General features: G+C 31.6%; 1 protein-coding gene across 1 annotated transcript in view; it reads left to right on the plus strand.

Annotated features, from left to right (window-relative positions):
* Positions 1-2059: 2059 nt before the first annotated feature.
* LOC143078813 (folylpolyglutamate synthase, mitochondrial-like) overlaps positions 2060-21826 on the plus strand; it is a 32005-nt gene continuing 12238 nt past the window's right edge. Inside the window, exons 1-7 of the mRNA XM_076253796.1 lie at positions 2060-2246; positions 13523-13654; positions 14728-14846; positions 15775-15889; positions 16832-17074; positions 19149-19226; positions 20128-20278. Coding sequence (XP_076109911.1) covers positions 2169-2246; positions 13523-13654; positions 14728-14846; positions 15775-15889; positions 16832-17074; positions 19149-19226; positions 20128-20278 — 916 coding nt within the window. The 5' untranslated portion in view covers positions 2060-2168. The remainder of the gene's footprint in view (positions 2247-13522; positions 13655-14727; positions 14847-15774; positions 15890-16831; positions 17075-19148; positions 19227-20127; positions 20279-21826) is intronic.

Here is a 21826-nt window from a genome sequence, read left to right on the forward strand (position 1 = left end):
CTTAATTTGTCTTGATATATGCAGGCGGAAACACTTTTGAAATAGAACAAAAGAATCGAAGCTCTGTGTTTATCGAGAAAGCGATAAATGTTAACTGTAATGTTTGATATAGTAACAAAATTTTAAAACGTTAATAGAAACAAATAAAACGACAATTTTCTTATTTTAAAAACACCATTTGCATAAGTTTGCAATGCCCAAAAACAGGTAACGATTGTATCGAAAAGAGAAAAATCGAGTGCACCTTTTTATGTTAGGGCATGTTTGGGGTGTATATTTTGTCTTTAAAACGTACAAAGCAAGAGTATTTTATATAGCATCTCGCTTCAGATTCTATCATTACTATATATCAAAGCTACAGGTTGACTTTATAACGTAAAAAAATGACAGTACGAAAAGATGAAATATATGGGTCAAGTGAGATACCTATCTAATGAATCACAAAAACAGAGTAGGTGTGTTCGAATAGCTATTTTTTCTAAAAGTACTTGACGACAGTCTTAATTTGGATGATGAAAATGGATATCTTCGAAAAAATATGATTTTCTTGTGTGTGATAACTAGGGTTTATAATCTTCAACCACGGAAAATGTTTAGTCTGCCCTTCCACGACAAGACAAGATCATTAACTAATGCTCAATAGCTAGTAGATACATTTGTCTTTAAAAATATAACCGACATATAACGATCGATCGTAATGGTGCTATGTGGATAAATTTATCAGTTTTCAAGAGCAAAATTGGCAGAGCGTCATCCCTACAATGGCTTCCATTTCTACGATTGTGAGCATGAACTGGCGTAATGGGGAGATAATTTTGAAGAAGTAGAATCCTGACTGTATGAATAACATTTTTGTATATAAACAAATTGACAACGTTCCGCCTTGTGATACGCTTTTCGTACAATACTATTTTAAGGATCTACTTTGCTGGAGCTCACCTTCACTAGTTTATTCGAATGATATTTTCAAAATATTTCTGTTATTTTATTTGCACGACAAAATGAAAGACGATATAATATCAATGGGTGTACATGCAATTTTTGGCATTTTTAGAAATGTGTATTTATTATATGTCATTAAAAGGAATCCCAGAAACAAACAAAAATCTTTTGTCGAGCAGTTGAAGGCTGTGCACCCCATTTTTTTTTATTATGCTTGTAAGGTGTCATTTTATCGCGCTTTTGTGGCATGTTTTCCCTTCCTGTTCATTTGCATGTCTTTTGACAATCATTTGATACAAAAAGAAAGTTATATAATTACGGATATTTCTTAGTATTGAGGGTCATCCTTTAAAAGTTACGGTCATCATTTACAAATTACGGTCATCTTAAAAGCAGTTACGGTCAGCCTTGTTATGAATCGCTGATTCTGTTACGGTCATCTCGATTGTGATTTACGGTCATCTTGGCGATTTTTTCAAATCGAATTTCCCGTTTCATGCACATTTCTCAGAAGTAATTAGTGATTTCCGAGTGATTCTTTTATAAATTTACATCGTTTCAATGTATGATTTGTAAAGAAAATGATATAGAAACACTTTAACAGACAATACAGAAACTGACCTAATTTTTCATCCGACATCTTGGGATGACCGTGAATGCAGTTACGGTCATCAGCTTTACCCCAGTGACATTTCAATGGCAAAACGTTTTCCAACTTTTTTATAGCTTTTTGGACTTACTTTCCTGAGCTTATTAGTATTAGTCAAAAGTTCCGTCTCGCTATTACAGTCACGTGATTTGTCGTGAATTCTTTGAAGACGGTTACTATCTTTTCTGTTTGTAATTAAAAATCAAAGCTCATTTGTCCCACAGTCTACGATAGTTATAAGATTTGTTGGTTTTTTCTAAGGTGACATGGATACTAAGTAAATTTATTTCTTAAAACACTGCAAGAAAAGATTTATTCCTGGTACAGTGGTTATGCCATAAAGTGCATTGAAATGAACCGTGGTATAGCAAACATCAAATTTCCTCATGCAATGTTATTACACACTTTATATTGGTAACGAACTTACTATACCGGATGCAGATTTTTCCAGGTGTGAATTTACCTGAGACCAAGATATTGCCGAATTGACTACAATCGCTATAAAATTTCAGATATTTTTATAAATTATGTATATAATTATATACTAGTAGACATCACTTTTAAGAAGCAATCAGAAATGTCGCCCTTAGTTAAGACATGGGTTCCGATTTCTAGAGAATTGACAAAGAAAATAGATGTAAACAAAAAATATGAGGTAAAATATGTTTATTTATTATTAATAGATTGATCTGTGTATTCAGTTATCGCGTTGGAAAAATAGTTTTACAGGAGATTCATCCATGACCAAGTCACGTGCACATAAAGCAAAATATACATGTGACAAACACAACAAAAATAAAATTGATATTAATCAAATCCACACACATCATTAATGTGTAATTTGCTCAAAAGTGGGAAAATATTTTTACGAAATTTGATCAAGCTCCACAGAAAATTAATAAAATTAATGATTATTTTCTATCGAAAAAAATAACCCGTTTGTGTGATGATATATCATAGGACGGATAAAATAGAAAGCATTGATAGAAAACTTAGCGGGCTTACAAGTAAAGTAACAAGCATTGAAAAAGAAGTTGATATTGTAAAAAAACGAACCAATACATTAGAGAAAGATGCAGGGGAATTTAAAAAAGAACTAACGGAAACTAAGAGAGATATTAATGAAATGAAAGATGCCTGTAACGCCGCTAACAAAGTAAATGTGTCCGATTTGCGGGAGAAAATTATAGACCTGCAATGCAGGTCAATGCAAAATAACCTTGTTTTTAGTGGGATTGAGGAGAAACCCGTGGAAGATACCAAAATCGTAATTCAGAACTTCATTTCAAATGAACTTTCAATTAAAAAAGATATACAGTTTGGAAATATCCATAGGTTTGGTAGGGCAGACAAAAATAAGGGCAAACCGAGGCTTATTGTAGCGAAATTCTTATATTTTGCTGACCTACGAAAAGTTTTAGAAGCAGGGCCAAAGTTAAAAGAAAAACCGCAGTTTGGGATGAACTTACAATTCCCTGTCGAAATCGAAGAACGGAGAAGAAAATTATATCCTGTCATGAAAGACGCGAAAAGAAATGGGAAAAGAGTTAGTCTGATACGGGACAAATTAATTATCGAAGGTAAAGTTTATAATTCTAAAACCATTACAGAGGAAAGCCAGACATCCCCAAAAGAAAATAATGATACTGAAATTAGGCCAAACAAGAGATCCAGAACTGGCTCATCGTCATAGGAAATTGCAGGAGGTACAATTGTTAATACAAAAACTTTGAATCATAAACAGTGTAAGCTAAATTGCCGTGAACTTGAAATTAGAAATTTTAAAATATTAAGCTTAAATGTATGTGGAATTAAGACAAGAATGAAATATCCCGAATTTATTGACCTTATAACCAAATACGATATTATATGTTTCCAAGAAACCAAAACCGACAACTGCGACCATCTATCCCTACCTGGCTATACTTTCAAAATGAAAAACAGATTCAACTTATCAAATAGAAGATCAGGCGGCCTAATAATTTGTTATAAAGATGAGATTTCAAAATATGTCCGACTTATAGAAAATGAGAGCAATTTTGTCATGTGGATAAATGTTTCTTCCCAATACACTAAATTAGACGACGATTTTATTCTTGGTTCGGTTTACATTCCACCTGAAAATACACGATACAGTTCTTCCGATTCTTTTCGGGAAATTGAAAATGATATTTTAGAATATTCTTCTCGATATAAATATGTATGCTTAGCCGGTGATTTTAACAGCAGAACATCGATAGACTTAGATCATGTATCAAGTGAAGACAACGATTTTGATGATATTCTCATCGAATCATCCATTTTTGAAGAAAATAGTCTGCACATACCTGATAACCTCACATGTCCTACTACTAGGGAAAATATGGATAAAACAAAAAATAATTACGGTAATTTACTCCTAGATCTATGTAGATACACTGGTGTATATATTGTGAACGGAAGAATAGGTGATAACATTACCGGTAAACTAACAAGTAAAAATGCAGCTACCGTAGATTATTCTTTAGCAACTCCAGACCTCCTTAATATTATTTCAAACTCTGATGTGCTACATTTTAGTAATTTATTTTCTGACGCCCACTGTCCTTTGGACATTTCGATAAACATCAACACTACTACATGTACCTGTAATGCATGTAACCCTAGAACGGATATCCAACCAAAAAAAGAACAGATCAAGAAGTGGAATTTAGCTAAAGCGGATGAATTTAATGAATACTTGGATCTTGCAAAAATTGAAACTATTGATAATGCTTTGGATCTACTGACAGATGACCATGTTAACCTGAATAATATCAATGATACTGTAAAGAATATTGGTGATATATTTGTCGACGCCGCAAAGCATACGTTTGGAACTTACAATCCAAAAAAACCTGATAAAAGAACCTACAATGCGCAAAAAGAGAAATCGAATAAACCATGGTTTGACAACGAGTGCAGGCAAAAAAGAAAAAAACACGAGGCGCACCCAAAGGTTATACAGACTATGTAAATCCGAAGAAAATAAAAGAATTAAAAATCAAAGCGAAAAAGAATATAAAAAGACCTTAAACAAATGTATTCAAAAATATAGGATCGAAATGAGAAATAAAATGAAAAATATGAAAACAAAAAACCCAAAGGAATATTGGAAATTACTGAATGGTGAACATAAACAAAAACAAAAACAACCAAATATACCTATACAAATATTATATGACTTCTTTAAGGAATTAAACGAGACAACAAGCAACGATGAAAATGGAAACACACAACAAAATGAGCATGATGATACCAATGTACAAAAAGAGTCGAACGAAATTATAAATGATGTAATTACAGCAGAAGAGATATTGAAATGTATAAAGAAGCTTAAAAACAATAAAGCTAGTGGCGATGACCTTATTATTAATGAATACATAAAATCAACAGCTAACAAAATGATAAATATATATGTGAAATTGTTTAATATAATTTTTAATACTGGAATTATACCGGAAAGCTGGCTCCTTGGAAATATAAATCCGATGTACAAAAACAAAGGAGATGTGGAGGATCCGAATAACTTTAGACCAATAACAATCTTGAGCTGTTTTGGGAAATTATTCCCGTCTGTCTTAAATGAAAGATTGTCCACTTTTATTGAATCTTTTTCTATACTTCATAATAACCAGAGCGGATTTAGGAAAAATTACTCCACCACTGATAATTTATTCATATTACATTGTCTTTTTGAAATGATGAAAAATCGGAGAAAAAAACTGTTCTGCGCCTTCGTCGACTTCGCAAAGGCATTCGATACTGTCTGGAGAAATGGACTCTGGTATAAAATGAACTTGAATGACATCAATGGTAAGATGTATAATGTGATAGTAAATATGTACAATGGTATCAAATCACGGATAACATATAACAATGAATCCTCAATATTTTTTTCTTGCAATATTGGCGTTAGACAGGGTGAAAACCTATCACCATTATTATTTTCTTTATATACAAATGATTTAACAGATTATTTAGATTGCAAAAATATAAATGGCTTATCGTCTATATCTGAATGTTTGGAAAATGATCTCAATGTGTACCTAAAATTATTTATACTACTTTATGCTGATGACACAGTCATTATGTCAGAGAATAGAGACGATCTTCAAAATCAATTGGATATATTTAGTGAATACTGTGATATTTGGAAATTAAAAGTTAATGTGGCAAAAACAAAAGTTATGATATTCTCAAAGGGAAGACCTCCTAGTAACGTACATTTCTTGTACAAAGGAAACAAACTAGACATAGTAAACGAGTTCAATTATTTGGGTATAAATCTCGCCAGGACAGGAACATTTACAAAAGCAAAGAAAAAAATTGCAGAAAAAGCAACGAAAGCCATGTATGGCGTCATACAAAAAAGCCGTTTTTTTAACCTTTCTATAAAATGCCAACTTGATCTGTTCGACAAAATAGTTAAACCCATACTTCTGTATGGATGTGAAGTTTGGGGATCTGAGAAAAACGATGTTATCGAACAAGTTCACCTGAAATTTCTAAAACATATATTGCACTTGAAAAAATCAACACCAAGCATAATTGTGTATGGTGAAACAGGCAGATACCCACTTGACATCAACATAAAATGCCGAACTATTTCGTTCTGGTGCAAACTATGTTCAGACGAAAACAAATTGTCTTCATTAATTTACAAGACTGCATATTACCAGCATTGTGTGAAAAATCAAAGCATCAAATGGATCAAATATGTTCAAAATATTCTTAACATGAACGGGTTTTCAAATATTTTTCAACAACAAAATGGACATTTCTCAAAGTGGCTAAATCAGAGCATCAAAATGAGGCTAATCGACCAATACAAGCAGACGTGGTACTCTTCAGTACAAGACTCACCAAAATGCATTAACTATAGACTGTTTAAAAAAACATTGGAGTTTGAGAACTACTTGAATACTCTTGAAGATAAACATTTGTTTACATTATGTAAATTCAGAGCAGGAAACCATACGTTACCTATAGAAAAGGGAAGATGGCAAAACATTGCCGAAATGAAAGAACATGTTCGTTGTGTAGTTCCGGTGAGATAGGCGACGAATTTCATTATTTGTTTTGCTGTTCGCATTTGAAGAACGAAAGACAATTATTTCTACAAATTAAGTTTTCAAATAATCCAAATATAATTTCATTTTGCTCATTATTTAATAGTAAAAAACAATCTGTCTTAAGGCAACTGTGTTTATTTATTAAGTGTATTAATAAAAAAGTTTGTCCCTCAATGTAAATGTAATCTCATAAGCATATTTGTATTTGTTTACCTTAACTATTTTGTCTTTATTTATATTGTAAGTTTCTCTGTAAACTTGTATCTAGTTTTTAGAGAATAAAGTATCTATCTATCTATCTATAAAGCCGTCATTATAAAAACAGGAAAATGTACAAAAGTGGGTCTTTATAAATACGAAAGTTGTGTTCTTCTTTTACTTCTCAATTGTCCAAATTTAGAAATTATATATTACACGTCAAATAGTATTTATACAAAATGCGTTTTTAAAAAAATTCATAGACAATTTTTGATATTTGAACTGACAATTATATGTTTTAAAGTATTTATTAGAATATAAATTAATGCAATCCGCTTTATACATGTATTGAGCCTTTACCGATTGTTATAGTTACTTATTATTTTAAAAACTAATAGATGAAGAATTTTTATAAAGAAAAACTGGTCAACAAAATTTCAATAGTGTTTTGGGCACAACACAAAGAAGATGAAGAAAAGTTTCAGTAAAAATAATCAGCAAGACACGGTCGACAAATATACAAAGTTACAGTACAAGTGTCTTCTGTCGCACAAAGGAAATTAGGGCTCGTAATAGAAATTTTACTAGTTCTAATTATTTTTCTAAATAAAGCCGAGATTTGTAATGAGTATATTAATACCTTCGCCCCAGTAAAAACGACTATAAAAAAAGAAATGGTATGATTGTCAATGCGACAACTCTCCACAGTAGACCAAATGACACAAAAATTAACAACTATAGGTCACTGAACGGCCTTCAACAACGAGCAAGGTCCATACCGAAAAGCCAGCTATAAAAGACCCCGAAATGTAAAGCAATTAAGGAAGTTCGCTACTCAGTTTCAAAATAAATAACTTTCCATAACATAAGTATATATTGATAGCGGATTAATTGTACGGGGCGCCGAATGAGACTCTTGTGGTTTTGTACAAAATTCAATTCTGTCATATAAACAAAATTATTTTTGTCTTACAAAACTATGTGATACAGACTTGTTTTATGAGAACTTCAATTTTGTGATGACAAAATTCATTTTTTTCATGACAAAATTCAAATTGCATAGGTAAAAACTTATTTGCATACAAAATTGACTTTAGTGACCCAAAATTGACCTTTGTGACAAAATTGAATTTTGTAACACAAAATTCGCTAGTACTTTTCTGTTAAATTTTCACTTCTGTTTAGCAAAACTCAATTTTGTCTACACAAAAATAAACACAAAATTGAACTTTGTCATGACAAAAAAGAATTTTGTCTTTTTTGTGTCAAAAAAATGAATTTTGTCAACACAAAAATAAACACAAATTGAATTTTGTCTTTTTTGTGTCAAAAAAATGAATTTTGTGTCACAAAAAGTCAATTTTATCAACACAAAAATAAACACAAAATTGAATTTTGTCATGACAAAAATGAATTTTGTGTTTATTTTTGTGTGGACGAATTGACTTTTGTGACACAAAATTGACTTTTGTGACAAGAATGACTTTTGTGACACAAAATTGAATTTTGTGGCACAAAATGAACTTTTGTGTTAAATTTTCACTTTTGTTTAATAAATTAAACTCAATTTTGTCTACACAAAAATAAACACAAAATTTTGAATTTTGTGGCAAAATCTCAGTTTTGTTTGCAAATTAGTTCACAGAATCCAAACTAAACTAATTTGCATACAAAATTGACTTATGTCGCCCAATTTTTAAATTAGGTAACAAAAGTAAAGTCTGTGTTTACAAAAATGAATTTTGTCATGACAAAACTAACTTTTGTCCACTGAAAGATAATTTTGTATGACAAAATTTTAAATTTGTAGTATGCTTCAAATTTTGTTAAACTGAACTCATTTTTGTTGAACAAAACTCACTTTTTTCCTTACAAAATTGAATTTCGAGTACAAAACCACAAGAGTCCCATTCGGCGCCCCGTAAATTAAGGAATCAAAAAAACAAAAAAAAATATAGAGGTCAATGACTTTATTATGTACTTGTTTTCGATATATTAGCCATTGAAATTTTGGTGGGAAAATGTTCCCTCTTGATTTTTCATACTTTTTTATCATTGACAAAATAAACTTCTCAAAAACTATTAAAAATAAATAAGATATTATAAGACTTTAACAAATGGTTTATAATTATACATGTAAAAGATTTATAAAGAGAAAAATGTGGGTCAATGGACAATATTTTTTTATGGCATTCAAATGGATAAACTCAGAGGATTTCGTAATTTTGACAAAAATTCCAAAACATGACAAGCGAAAATACTTACGGCTTTCATACTCATACCGTCGCTCCAATGACAGGTAAAGATGACAACAGCCACAGCTTACATACTTGTACCGGAAGCATTTCATGGCTTATGTTCTATCGTATCACCTCATGGTATGCTAAATGAATCTTATCGAACCTATAACACATCAGGAAAACTTAATATCAACTTCACAATACTGCTTATTACCATAACAATATCAGTCTATGGAAGAAGCGATTCGATAAAAGCTTTTCTTATATCAACGAGCGATATTGTCTTATATCAACGAGTTGCATTGTGGGAAATTTCAGACGAATGTTAGCATTTGTACGAAGAAAGGCAGATTTCTCGGTATAAAGTAATGACTCTTTTCTTAAAACAGGGCGACATTTATATTAACATGACATACGTCTGGTGTATAATTTTCATGAGTTATTTTATGTAATAACAAGCAAGGTGTATTTAAACGAGAAAATTGAATTATTGAATAAATGAAACATAAATGCACGATTTATCATTTGTAGATGTACACATTCTATAAATATCATGAAGCAAATTCAGTGGAATGCAATTGAGATGAATTCGATTGTTTGCTACGCCAAAACCACCTATAAGTCAACGATACTGCTATATTTTAAAATATCAATGCGATATTTGTCTTATATCATAGCGATGATTTTTTAATATCAAAAATTTATGAATGCGATACTTTTCTAAGATAACTGCTATAGTTTTCTAATATAGAATTAATACGATGACACGTCAAAATGCATGTCAAGAAAACTGCAAACATAATTCACAAACTTAGATCATGACCAGTTCAATGTTTTAGGATCAACATCACTAAAATTTCGTAACTGTAACACAATTAACGCTTACATGAACTTATCATTCCGAAAATGTTGCTTGACCCTATTGATAGTTGAAAGTGTTAACAACCTGTTCAGTCTACTGTTTTCAATCACATGGTTTAACCAACTACTAACATGTTTAACCCCGCCACATTATTTATGTATGTGCTTGTTCCAAGTCAGGAGCCTGTAATTCAGTGGTTGTCGTTTGGTTATATGTTACATATTTTTTTTCGTTCACTTTTCTTTTATATAATGAGGCCGTTATTTTCTCGTTTGAATTGTTTTACATTGTCTTATCGGTGCCTTTTATAGCTGACTATGCGTTTTGGGCTTTGCTCATTGTTGAAGGCCGTACGGCGACCTATAATTGTTAATGTCTGCGTTATTTTGGTCTCTTCTGGACAGTTGTCTCATTGGCAATCTTACCACATCTTCTTTTTTATAATTCTATTTGAAGTGATGATGCAATGGCGGAATTTAAAAGTGGTTGCAAATACGTCAACCGACCTATTAGTTTCTAATTTACTGGTCACACTGCTATAGTCTACCAACCTTGGTAATATCGAAATAGACAAACAAATATCATTACTTAAAAGAAACATTCATTCAAACAATCCAATCCAATACAGCTCCAAATTACAATGAATATTCAAATGGTAAAATCAATAATCCAAACAAATTAAAATGTACAAATGCTGATGTCCCGCTCTTTGAAGATACCAATTGTGTAGCCTCAGACTATAAAAATTGGACAACTTCAGATACAACGAAAATCAAAAATCTTGTCAAACAGAAAAAATATTTATTATTAACATAGCAAAAGATATTGAGAAGGAAGACAGTTCTTTTTGGATATCAAAGACTTTTCCCCGTTGGTAAATCGATATCTCTATGAACATAATCAGCTCGCCGCGTGGACGCTCTTTTACATCGCGATGATCGTGAGGGTATTCCGATGTATTGTTGCCACAGAGATTTGACTTTCGTTTTTGGCTAGTAACCGATCGTATAAATACGCGAACTTTTCTTTGTGCAAAATAACAATCCGTATCGCTTGTTATAAATTTATTTCTTCAATGAGTACTAAAAAATGTTTAGAACACAAATAAATAAGATGTAAATGTCTTTTGACGTTAGAAATGTGTATATTCGTTCATTCGTTCATTCGTTCATTGTGTATTAATTTATGTTTTTTGATTGAGTTAAGTCTGCCAATTGATATTTTATCGTGTGTTTTTCTATGTTGTGATGTTATGCTATTGTTTCAGAAAAAGGGAGAAGGTTTGGATCCATTAAAACATTTAATCCCGCTGCAAATGTTGCAGGAATCTGATGTACAGTAGTTGTCGTTTGTTTATGTAATATATACGTGTTTCTCGTTTTTCGTTTTTTTTATATAGATTATACCGTTTGTTTTCCCGTTTGAATGGTTTTACACTAGTAGTTTTAGGGCCCTTTATAGCTTGTTGTTCGGTGTGAGCCAAGGCTTCGTGTTGAAGGCCGTACATTGACCTATAATCATGGTTTACTTTTTTTTTAAATTGTTATTTGGATGGAGAGTTGTCTCATTGGCACTTTCATCACATCTTCCTATATCTATATATCTTTTCTATATTCATAAATTTAGATTGTTCAGTTGGAGACCTGGAAAGCAGTTATTTATAAGGGGAAATTTTAAAGATTTATAGATATAAGAAGATGGTGCATGAGTTCGAATGAGACAACTTTCCATCAAAGTAATAATTTGTTTAAAGTAATTCATTATAGATCAAAGTAGGTCCTTAAACACGGAGCCTTGGCTCACAACGAACACCACGCTATATAGGAACAAGAACATTGCTAGTGTTAAACCATTCAAACAGGAAAACCAACGGTCTAATTTAAAAAAAAAAAAAAGGAGATTCAAAAGTACAGGTCAATCATTTTGATACTTAGCTATTTGATTATTTGATTACGGCATTGTTTATTAAACTCTTATTTGATTAGATTTGCTTCCAAAACCAATTGAGAAATTTGTAAGATGTTACCAAAAACAATTTGAATTTAAGCAATGGTCTTAAAACTGCTTATAAACATACAATACTACTAAGAAGTAAAATTTAAAAAAAATACTGAACTCCGAGGAAAATTCAAACACCAAACGAATGGATAACAACTGTCATATTTCTAACTCGGTACTGGCATTTTCAAATTTTGAAAATGGTGGATTGAACCTGGTTTTATAGCACTTCACCTCTCACGTGTATGACAGTCTCATCAAATTCTGTCATATTTACAACGATGCGCGAACAAAACAGACATAATAGGTAAAATTGTCAAAATATGGGTACAACAGTCTAATATTAATACTAATCGGTACTAATATTGATATAACAAAAACACCGCTATGATATTTTAAAAGTATCGCAATGATATTTTAAAAGTATCGCATTGCTTATTTATGTATATAAGAAAAACACAGCACTTCAAATTTTACACCGACATAAACTTAAGCTTCTAACTAACTTCTGCATGTATATTTAGACTCAATGGTTGTTTATATTTGAACAATAAGTTTTAAAATTAGTATTTTCTTAATTTTTCGTTGCCGAAAACAACATTTTCCGCATGGAATGTCTGCATATTTACAATTGATATTAGACAATATCGCTATGTGAAATAAGAAAAGTTTTTATCGATACGCTTCTTCCATAGACTGAATATACGATTGGAATAACTTAAAGAAAAAAAAAGAAAAGAAAAGATTTTTATTTAAAAAAAATAATAATATAACAAACCGTTAATCGATTGACATAACATAACACAATGATGTTATATATATATGTTATATTTGTTATTCTCGTGGGATTTTGTCTATGTGTGTTACATTTTAGTGTTATGTCGTTGTTCTCCTCTTATATTTAATGCGTTTCCCTCGGTTTTAGATTTTTACCCCGATTTTGTTTTTTGTCCATGGATTTATGAGTTTTGAACAGCGGTATACTACTGTTGCCTTTATTTACCAAATTTTAGAAACTAAGTTAACAGATGAACGGTACTCCGGTCAGCTACAGTACTACATGTATAACAAACAAGAATGTGTACCAATTTTTAAATAAATTTAATAGCAATAATTACTCACTGAAATTGCTCAAATCGCTACGTACACAAAGGTATTATAGATAAACCTTACACAGAATGTACACCCCAGACACGCAGGTGGACAGTTTATAATCAGAATAAGAGCTGTTATATCAATAAAATTGAAGACTGTTCGTATTATACCCGTGCATGAAAGAGGCTCTATCTCGTGACATAAATACATGTATGCCTTGTATAGAACCAATGCAATGTTCTGTTCATTCTATAAAATTTGTGAAACACTGATCTTCTTGAGAGTCGCGTAAGGTCAAACTCATCTTGTTTTCATTATATTTTACGTTTTGCTGACAAGTGCAGTTTTGTGAAAGCGATTGTGGTAATAGAAATGATAACTTATTTTATTTTCCATGCAAGTGTACATTATATCTTCTGATTTATTTGATTTTTTTTTTTGGCAGGAATGCGTTCAGACTTTAAATTCATTGCAGAGCAATGAACAGATTCTAGAAAAGATCCAACAAGCGCGTGATAAAAATGCACCTCTGTATGTGTCAAACATTATTAAATGGGCATCCAGAGTAGGAATGACCGTACGTAGATTTAGAATTAGTTATCTATACATTAACATAACAACAAAAACTAATAGTATAATAGGAAATATGGCATTAGAAATCAATATGTTTTTAAAAATATCAAAATGATTTGAAAAGGGCAATATGTTATTATCGAAAAATCATGCATTTTCAAAACATACTTTTTCAGATGACATCAACCAATGTTTATTACATTTCTGGGTATACATGCATATTGTACCGATTATCAATACAAGTCGAAAAGTGTATTTAGAAAAAAAAAAAGTTTTTTTTCTATTCACTGATATATTTCGCAAAATAGATATGCCTCAACTCATATTATCAGGGATCAATAGATATGGTTAACTTATTTGTTTGACAAAAGACAATATAACATTCAGAATGGAAATGGGCAATATACCAGAGAGACAACAACTCTACCAAAGAGCAGACAACAGCCGAAGGCCACCAATTGGGTGTTCAACGTAGCGAGAAAATCCCGCACCCGGAGGTGGTCCTCATTTGGGCCCTTTATAAGAATGTATACTAGTAAAGTGAAATTGGACGGCACACTAAACTCCAAAACAAATAAATGAACTTAAATTAAAAAGCATACAAGACTAACAAAGGTAAGCTGAGGCTCCGGACTTGGGACAGGCGAAAACATGCGGCGTGGTTAAACAGGTTTTGTGAGATCTTAACCTTCCCCTATACGTAAAAGAAACGATTTGGGACTTATTTTGGCCCTGTTAATTAAAATTTATATGATAATTATGATCATTCGTTATATGTTTCATCTGCCAAATGAAGGTTTCCATTAAAATGACAAAATTAGCTTCGTCTTAATGACATAAATTTTGTGAAATACCCTCCCTAGTAACGATTACATTCTTGTGATCAACGTGATCAATTTTTAAAAAATGAAGATTTTGTGGAATAAATCCCAAGTTAGATAAGTTTAGATATCTAAATACACATGACTTTCTTTAGATGGCTATATTACGGGGTCATAAAAGGAGACAGCCCTGCCCTTTCCCCCGAACCCCTTGGCCAAAAAAAAGGACATTAGTTGGTTTTTTTTTTAATTTCAGTTGGATGATATAGATACATTAAAGGTTATACATGTAAGTGGAACTAAAGGTAAAGGGTCAACATGTGCATACTGCGAGAGCATTCTTCGACATCAGGGGTTCAAAACAGGATTTTACAGGTACATTATTTTATTTTATTTATAATTTGATAACATTAGATTGTGTCTTTAGTGAGATAAAATAATATTGTTAATAAGGATAAACTTCAGTGACCTTTTAATTTTATTAGTTCACCAGGCCTTAAGGGCACCATGTGAGCTTATGCCACCATGGCGTCCGTTTTCGTCTGTCGTCGTCGTCTGTCGTCTTCAATTAATTCAATAACTTTCTCCTCTGAAACACATGTACATGTTGACAGGATACACTTTGGGTGACCCTGAGTGGGAGTACCCCGAATAACCCCCATATACTTTAATTTTGATTTATTTTTCTATTAAACTGTTACTCTCTCTCGCGTCCTGTCTGACTTATTTTTATCTAACCCCACTTTTGTGATATCATAACTTTATCCCAGCCCTACACCGTAAAATAATTCGCTAGGCGGGTTATTTAGAGTGTGCACCACTTTTTTTATGTTACCTCTTCATAGACAGAAAAAATATACCAGTCATTCCTTAAACATCATGAAAAAGATTTTAGTGAGCAGTCTGTTTCTTTACAATGCTTATTGACTTGAATGATTTTAAAAACTTACAATTTTTTAAGACAATATGAAGGCTTAACAATAGTATGTCATATGGTTTAATATGGTATATCATAGTATTACAATATATCATTTGTATGAGGGTCTGGATGTGGTTTACAGGATAAACAATAATGGAGGAAGAGTACAGAACGAAAAGCCACTTAAATAAAAAATAAAATAGACAAAATAAATCAAAAGATAGAGAATAATGGACAAAATAAATAAAGAATAGAGAAAATGGTAAAAATAAAAGAATCAAGCAATGAAATATCCCATACATACATTCCGACATGTTTGCAGGTACATTAATCTCATATAACTACACCCTATTTGATTGAAGTCTTGAAATAAACATTTTTCAGTTCTCCTCATCTGGTCGAAGTAAGAGAGCGAATTCGAGTAAATGGACAGCCACTGTCTCGTGACAAATTTGTCTCTTATTTCTGGGATGTGTTCAACAAGCTAGAAGCTACAAAGGTTTGTATAAACACAGTACAATCAAGAGTAAAGTCTTGCCTCAAATATATGTCAAACTGAGTGGCCCTTTGTTTATCAAAATCGGTTTATTTTGTATAAACTCATATGTGTGCTTTTTGGTTCACATTTCTTTCGTAACTGCAAAATGGCAGAAAGTTTGGCAGTGTGACAAATTGTTTATCACTTGTTCTTCCGATTTTCACTCTAGTGTTTCAAAAGTATTTTAAAAAGTATAGTTATTGATGTTATGGGGAAGAACTGTCTTTGTTGACTTTTCCTTCTGTTTACATAATGTACATAATTGGATTCAAATGGAAACCCTCTTTTCTTTGATGATCAATGCTTTTGAATGGGGACATGATTGGAACCACCTTTATCCTGTGTCAGAATCTCCTTTTTAAAATAATTGCATCCTCTCTGATGTATGTATATATTTAACTTTGAATTAATGACCAATTTTCATAATCCCCAATTGTTTGTTACTAACAAACGCTAAATAATGTGATTGTACTTTTTTCATTTGTATTTTTAATCCTTTCTTGTTTTTACTTATTCTTGAATTAGTTTCTTTAAAAATGGAATCCAGAGGTATTTTTATTCCTCTTAATTATTTTAACCATATACAATTAAGGGGGAGGCGTTGAGTGTTGCCTTCGACTTTAATGTTGCTTTTTCATTTATCAGTTGGTGGTTTGTGCATAGTTATTAAAGACATACTACGTCATTTGATCTGTGGAGGAGGGAATTGTCTAATTGGAAATCATAGCACACTTTCTTATTTTTATATAGTAATATATGATAATTTATTTTGCATGTAAATTGAAGCTATAAAGACTCTTGTGTTACCAATTACCAGTAATAAGTTATTAATTTTAAAATAATATATAAATTTTAGTATAACACTACCAATATGTTCTCTAGTTTTTTTGTTTTTCTTTACAGGAACAAAATAATGGTTCTATGCCAGCATATTTTGCTTTCCTTACCCTAATGGCTTACTACACTTTTCTGCACGAAGAGACAGATGTAGCTATCATAGAAGTTGGTATTGGAGGCCAGTATGATTATACTAATATGGTGAGGACACCAGTAGTTTGTGGAGTTAGTTCCCTTGGAATTGATCATGTTTCTAATTTGGGAAACACTATTGAGAAGATTGCATGGCATAAAGCTGGTATTTTCAAAGTAAGTTCTGTTTCAAATTTTTCTAGATTTGAAAAATATTTTTGAACCATCTTTCTTTTTTATTCGAAACATTGTTCACTTTATTATCAATAAGCAGCAAAATCGGAATATCATACCATTCCTGTTTTTTGATGAGGTAAACATGTAGTTTTATTGACATATTTTTGTCTATCGGAACATGCAATAAACTGTAGCAGGAACAATTCTGCTGGAGATTCGGGGATGCGGACCACAGCTAATTCTAGTTTGTAAACTGATGTGTACGGAAACGACAGATGTCAAATGTGAAAGCGCTATAAAATATTTAAGTAAATGAAAACCAAAAACTGAAAACAATATATAATTTAATCAACAAAGTACAACTTTTATGATAATAATGATTATATGTTAAAAGTATAATTAGAAAAGGGGCATTCTTTGACTTCAAGTTGCCCAATTATTCAAAGCGTGTAGCTAATGCACTATCCTAAATGGTGGTTGCAATCTTTCCTTGGTTGGATTAAATATCACTCTTCAAATTTAAAATAAGAATCTAAAACCATTTATATAAAATATATAAGTTTTTTGCAGAAGGTAATCAAAGATTTTGCGACGATGCAAATATTCAACTTTAGAATATAAATAAATATCTTTAACCAATGAATTCAAATAGCAAAAGCTATGCAATTGAACAAATATGTACTGAATAAGCCTTATGTAAATCATCAAATAAAGGAATATGAAATTTATAGTTTTAAACAAGGGAAATAACCATGACATAATAATCTTAATAACTGCCACAAAACCTTGGACTCCGTGAATATCAGTTTTTTCAAAAGTCAATAAAACTACATGTTCACCTCATCAAAAGACAGTTATTGTATAATATTTCCAAAGAAGTTTAACGTCATGTTTATAATTACAGTTTACTGTTTAGAAATTGTGATTACACAAACCAACAAAAATGTATTGGTTTTGCAGTTTCTTGTACACTCAATAAAGAAATCATCCTCTTAATTAATATCAATTGTATTCGTAAATGTACAGTTCAACCTGCCTTATCCGATACCCGAGTATTCCAACATCCTGCTTTAATACTACTTTATTCCAAAATCAAGTACAGCTTATAGGATATAATACATTTTACAAATAAATTATACATGCACCATATTATGGGGACGAAGTCCCCAATAACAGTAGAAAATTCAATAAAAAAAAAAAAAAAAAAAAATCTGGAAAATTTTCCCGATATTTTCATTGTACTAATGAACTCAAAATCGTTCAATTTTTTTTTTTTGTCGCGTTTTTGAATTTCCGGATCTGCGCAGAAATCTACAATGTACTTCCTTTTCCGGTCTCGTTTGTATGAAACTTTGAGTAAAATATATATGTCAGTCTAGTATAAAATAGGAAGGAACACAATTCCAATTTCATTTTTAATAATTCCTCGATATGAAAAAAACGTTACCTGATGATAGCGTTTCTTTGTTTACATTGCATATGACGTCATAACTGAAATAACGTCACAACTAAAATCCCTAACAACAGAACCAAAATCGGAAACGTTACGGTATTTCCGTTTCTTTTTTTTAACAAATATTTAAGTTACAAAAAAATAATTCATATACAGACTTCGTCCCCATTTACAGGTAATGCCTGCCTCATATTAAATAAACACACACAATGATAAAATGTTAACTACATTTAAATACATTAAATCCATCTCATATAACACAATTTTAAGTACAACGCAGAGTATGAAATTCATAAAATTGTTAGAAGTAAGCAGCGTATTTTTCTCAGCTAATTTTAAGTATTTACAAAGATTATTAGTTCTTTAATATTTTGTACAGATAAGATCAGATAACAACATTTTACTTTAACTTACACTTGTGCATGGTCCAAAAATATGCATATCCTTGCAGGAAAAACCTGAGTTTTCCGACACCCTGCTTAATTTGGCATTTTTTTTTTTGCTCCACATTGTGTCGGGTAACAAAGGTCACACACACTATATACAATTCGATAGTAAAATACAAATATAATGAATAATATACATCATTGGTGTTTATTCTTAATGTTTACTTTACTGTAGTATGGTGTCCCAGCATACACATCCCCACAGTGTCCTGAAGCCCTTAAAGTTCTGTATGAAAGAGCAAAGGAAAAGGAGGTTAGTATTTCTTGTTTTTAATGCAGTTTCGTGTTTCTGATGTTAAATGGTCTAAAGAAAAAATATTTTGTAAAAAGTTTGCATGAATAGTAATGAAGCTGGTAACAAGCAGTGAAAATCCTGTATACTGACGTATTAGGTACGATTTTAGGTGTCCCCTCAATGTATTACATATGGATGTTGATTGGGAAACAACAGAGGAGTTAACTATTGCAAAAGGTTTACATTCCATCATGTATATATTGTGTACAAGATGTAAGTTTGTACAACTTATAATTTGTACAGGGTTTGTGTACAACTTATAATTTGTACAGGGTTTTTGTACAAGTTTTAAGTTTTTTGACACATACCTTCATGCACCAGGTGATACAGGTTTATCTTCTTAAATGTACCAGGTTAATGTTTTAAATTCCAATTTTTATACTTCAACCTAACATTTAGTGCTATTCTCCTTGTCTAATAACTACTATGGCAGCACAGATGTTCTTGATCTTTCTTTATTAATAAATTTTCTGGGTTATTCAAATTCTCCACTACATAATGTTTTATGTGTAATTGTAACATTAGAAGGCTTGTGTACCATTACAGAGGTTAGGAATTGGGGTTAATCTGCAAAAGAATTACAAGTATATTTTGATTTAAAAAATATTAACGGAAAACATTCTTATTACAACGTTTGATTCTAACGATTGCTCAAAATATGACGAATGACAATTAAAATGTTAAGCATAATCTGCGGCTAAAAGTAACTTAAAGAGTTAATCCAATCTTCACAAAAATGCATTTCTACCTGAAAAAATTTGTTGATACTGCCATACGTATATTAAGGTACAGCCATAATAAATTCTCAGAAAAAACACCGAGCAAAAGTTTTGAAAACGCAGCAACTTTAATTTTGCAGTGTCATCTTCAAGTTGTTCCGGACTTTACTTCCTACCACAGACCAGGTGAGAAGTTTAAGCTGGGTATAGCAGGAAAGATACAGAAAGTCAATGCTTCACTGGCATTACAGCTGACAAGGACGTGGATGGAAACTCAGGGAGCTACAAAAGGTGATAATAAATCGTTAGTGAAGTTACCTTAGTGAGTTTTGCTTATATCGCGTAATTGCGCATACATTAAGACAACAGTTGTATACCGCTGTTCAAAAATAATAAATCGATTGAAAGAAAACAAGACAGTTGTAGTCAAATAACCCTTTTTGCATGAAAAGTTTATATAATAATTATATATGTATATGTACCTGTCTTGACATGAATATAGGTACCTGTTTTGGAATGAGAACGGCCAGCCTATAATGTTATCTGTGAGTGATAATTTGACGAATTTGACTATTCTTTATCAGCTCTTCAACTTGAAATAAAATTTTGATTCTCAAATATTTTTGCCTCAAGCCTCATCGAAGAAACATAATATATTTTAATCATCTGGTGCAGTAAAAATTAAAATTGTTAACGTTAATGTATAAAAATGTATGTTATGATAACACATGTTTATAGATCAACTTATCAAAAAAATCAAATATAGACAAAGAGTCACCGATCACCGATTAAATCACGAATCATGTAGCGCATTGATTGGTGCTGTTTGTTCATGAGTTGAATTCATTTTTTTGCATTACTTTCTATACTTGGATTTAGCTATATATTTCTATTACATTGACTATTAATCAACTCATCATAGTTACCAGGATAAGAGTTTAAAAATAAAGTTTCCCCATTTTTTTCTCATCTTCGCTAGCCAAGGGTTACGACCCACTCTCGCTTTCTTCGCCCTTGGCGGATTGAGATAAAATTTCGGAGACACAAGGTAAGGATTTTTATTGGTTGCAGTCAAAACTCGCTGCATCCAATCAAAAAGCGCCTATAACATGATCACGTGTAAATGTAGAAAGTGTTTGTAAACAATTACCACTTGTTTATTGTGCAACAAGTCTTTACATCTCTAAACATACGACTATTTAGTGACAACTTGAATGTTTTTAATCAACCAATGGAAGTTCCTGTGTATGTTTCATGCACAAATGCATGAATGTTGACGTATATTTTCATTTCCGGCTTTACCAAGTGTGTAGAATCTAGACGTTACCGTGTTTTTACCTCCAAATTGAAGAGTTCAAGTTCTACCATTGGTCAATAATAATGTATTCGAAATGGGCGTGATTTTTATCTTCCGATAGACGGCGCAACATTGTTATCACAAATGTTGGCTCAATCCGCCAAGGGGGAAGAGAGCGGGAGTGGATCGTAACCCTTGGCTAGCGAAGATGTTTTTTTCTATGCATTCCGAATTTATTATCATAAAAATTCGCTGGGAATGTCTTCGCAACACTTATTGTTGTATAAACGAGAGAAGAGCGAAACTATCAGAATGATTTAGTTCACTTGTGAATTTATTGCTTTTTGATATACTGGGAAAGTCCGAAATTTTCTTTTTAACCAATTTGATTAAAGGCAATAACGTACACGACACCTGTACAATTAAATGGTATATCTGTTATCATCAGGGCTGATCTATATATCTGAGATATTGTTTTATCCATTAAGCTCTGAACATTGCTTGCATCATCATGAAAACCATTATGATTTGTTTTGCCCATC

Source organism: Mytilus galloprovincialis, chromosome 6 (genome assembly GCF_965363235.1).
Source record: "Mytilus galloprovincialis chromosome 6, xbMytGall1.hap1.1, whole genome shotgun sequence".
Lineage (NCBI taxonomy): Eukaryota > Metazoa > Mollusca > Bivalvia > Mytilida > Mytilidae > Mytilus > Mytilus galloprovincialis.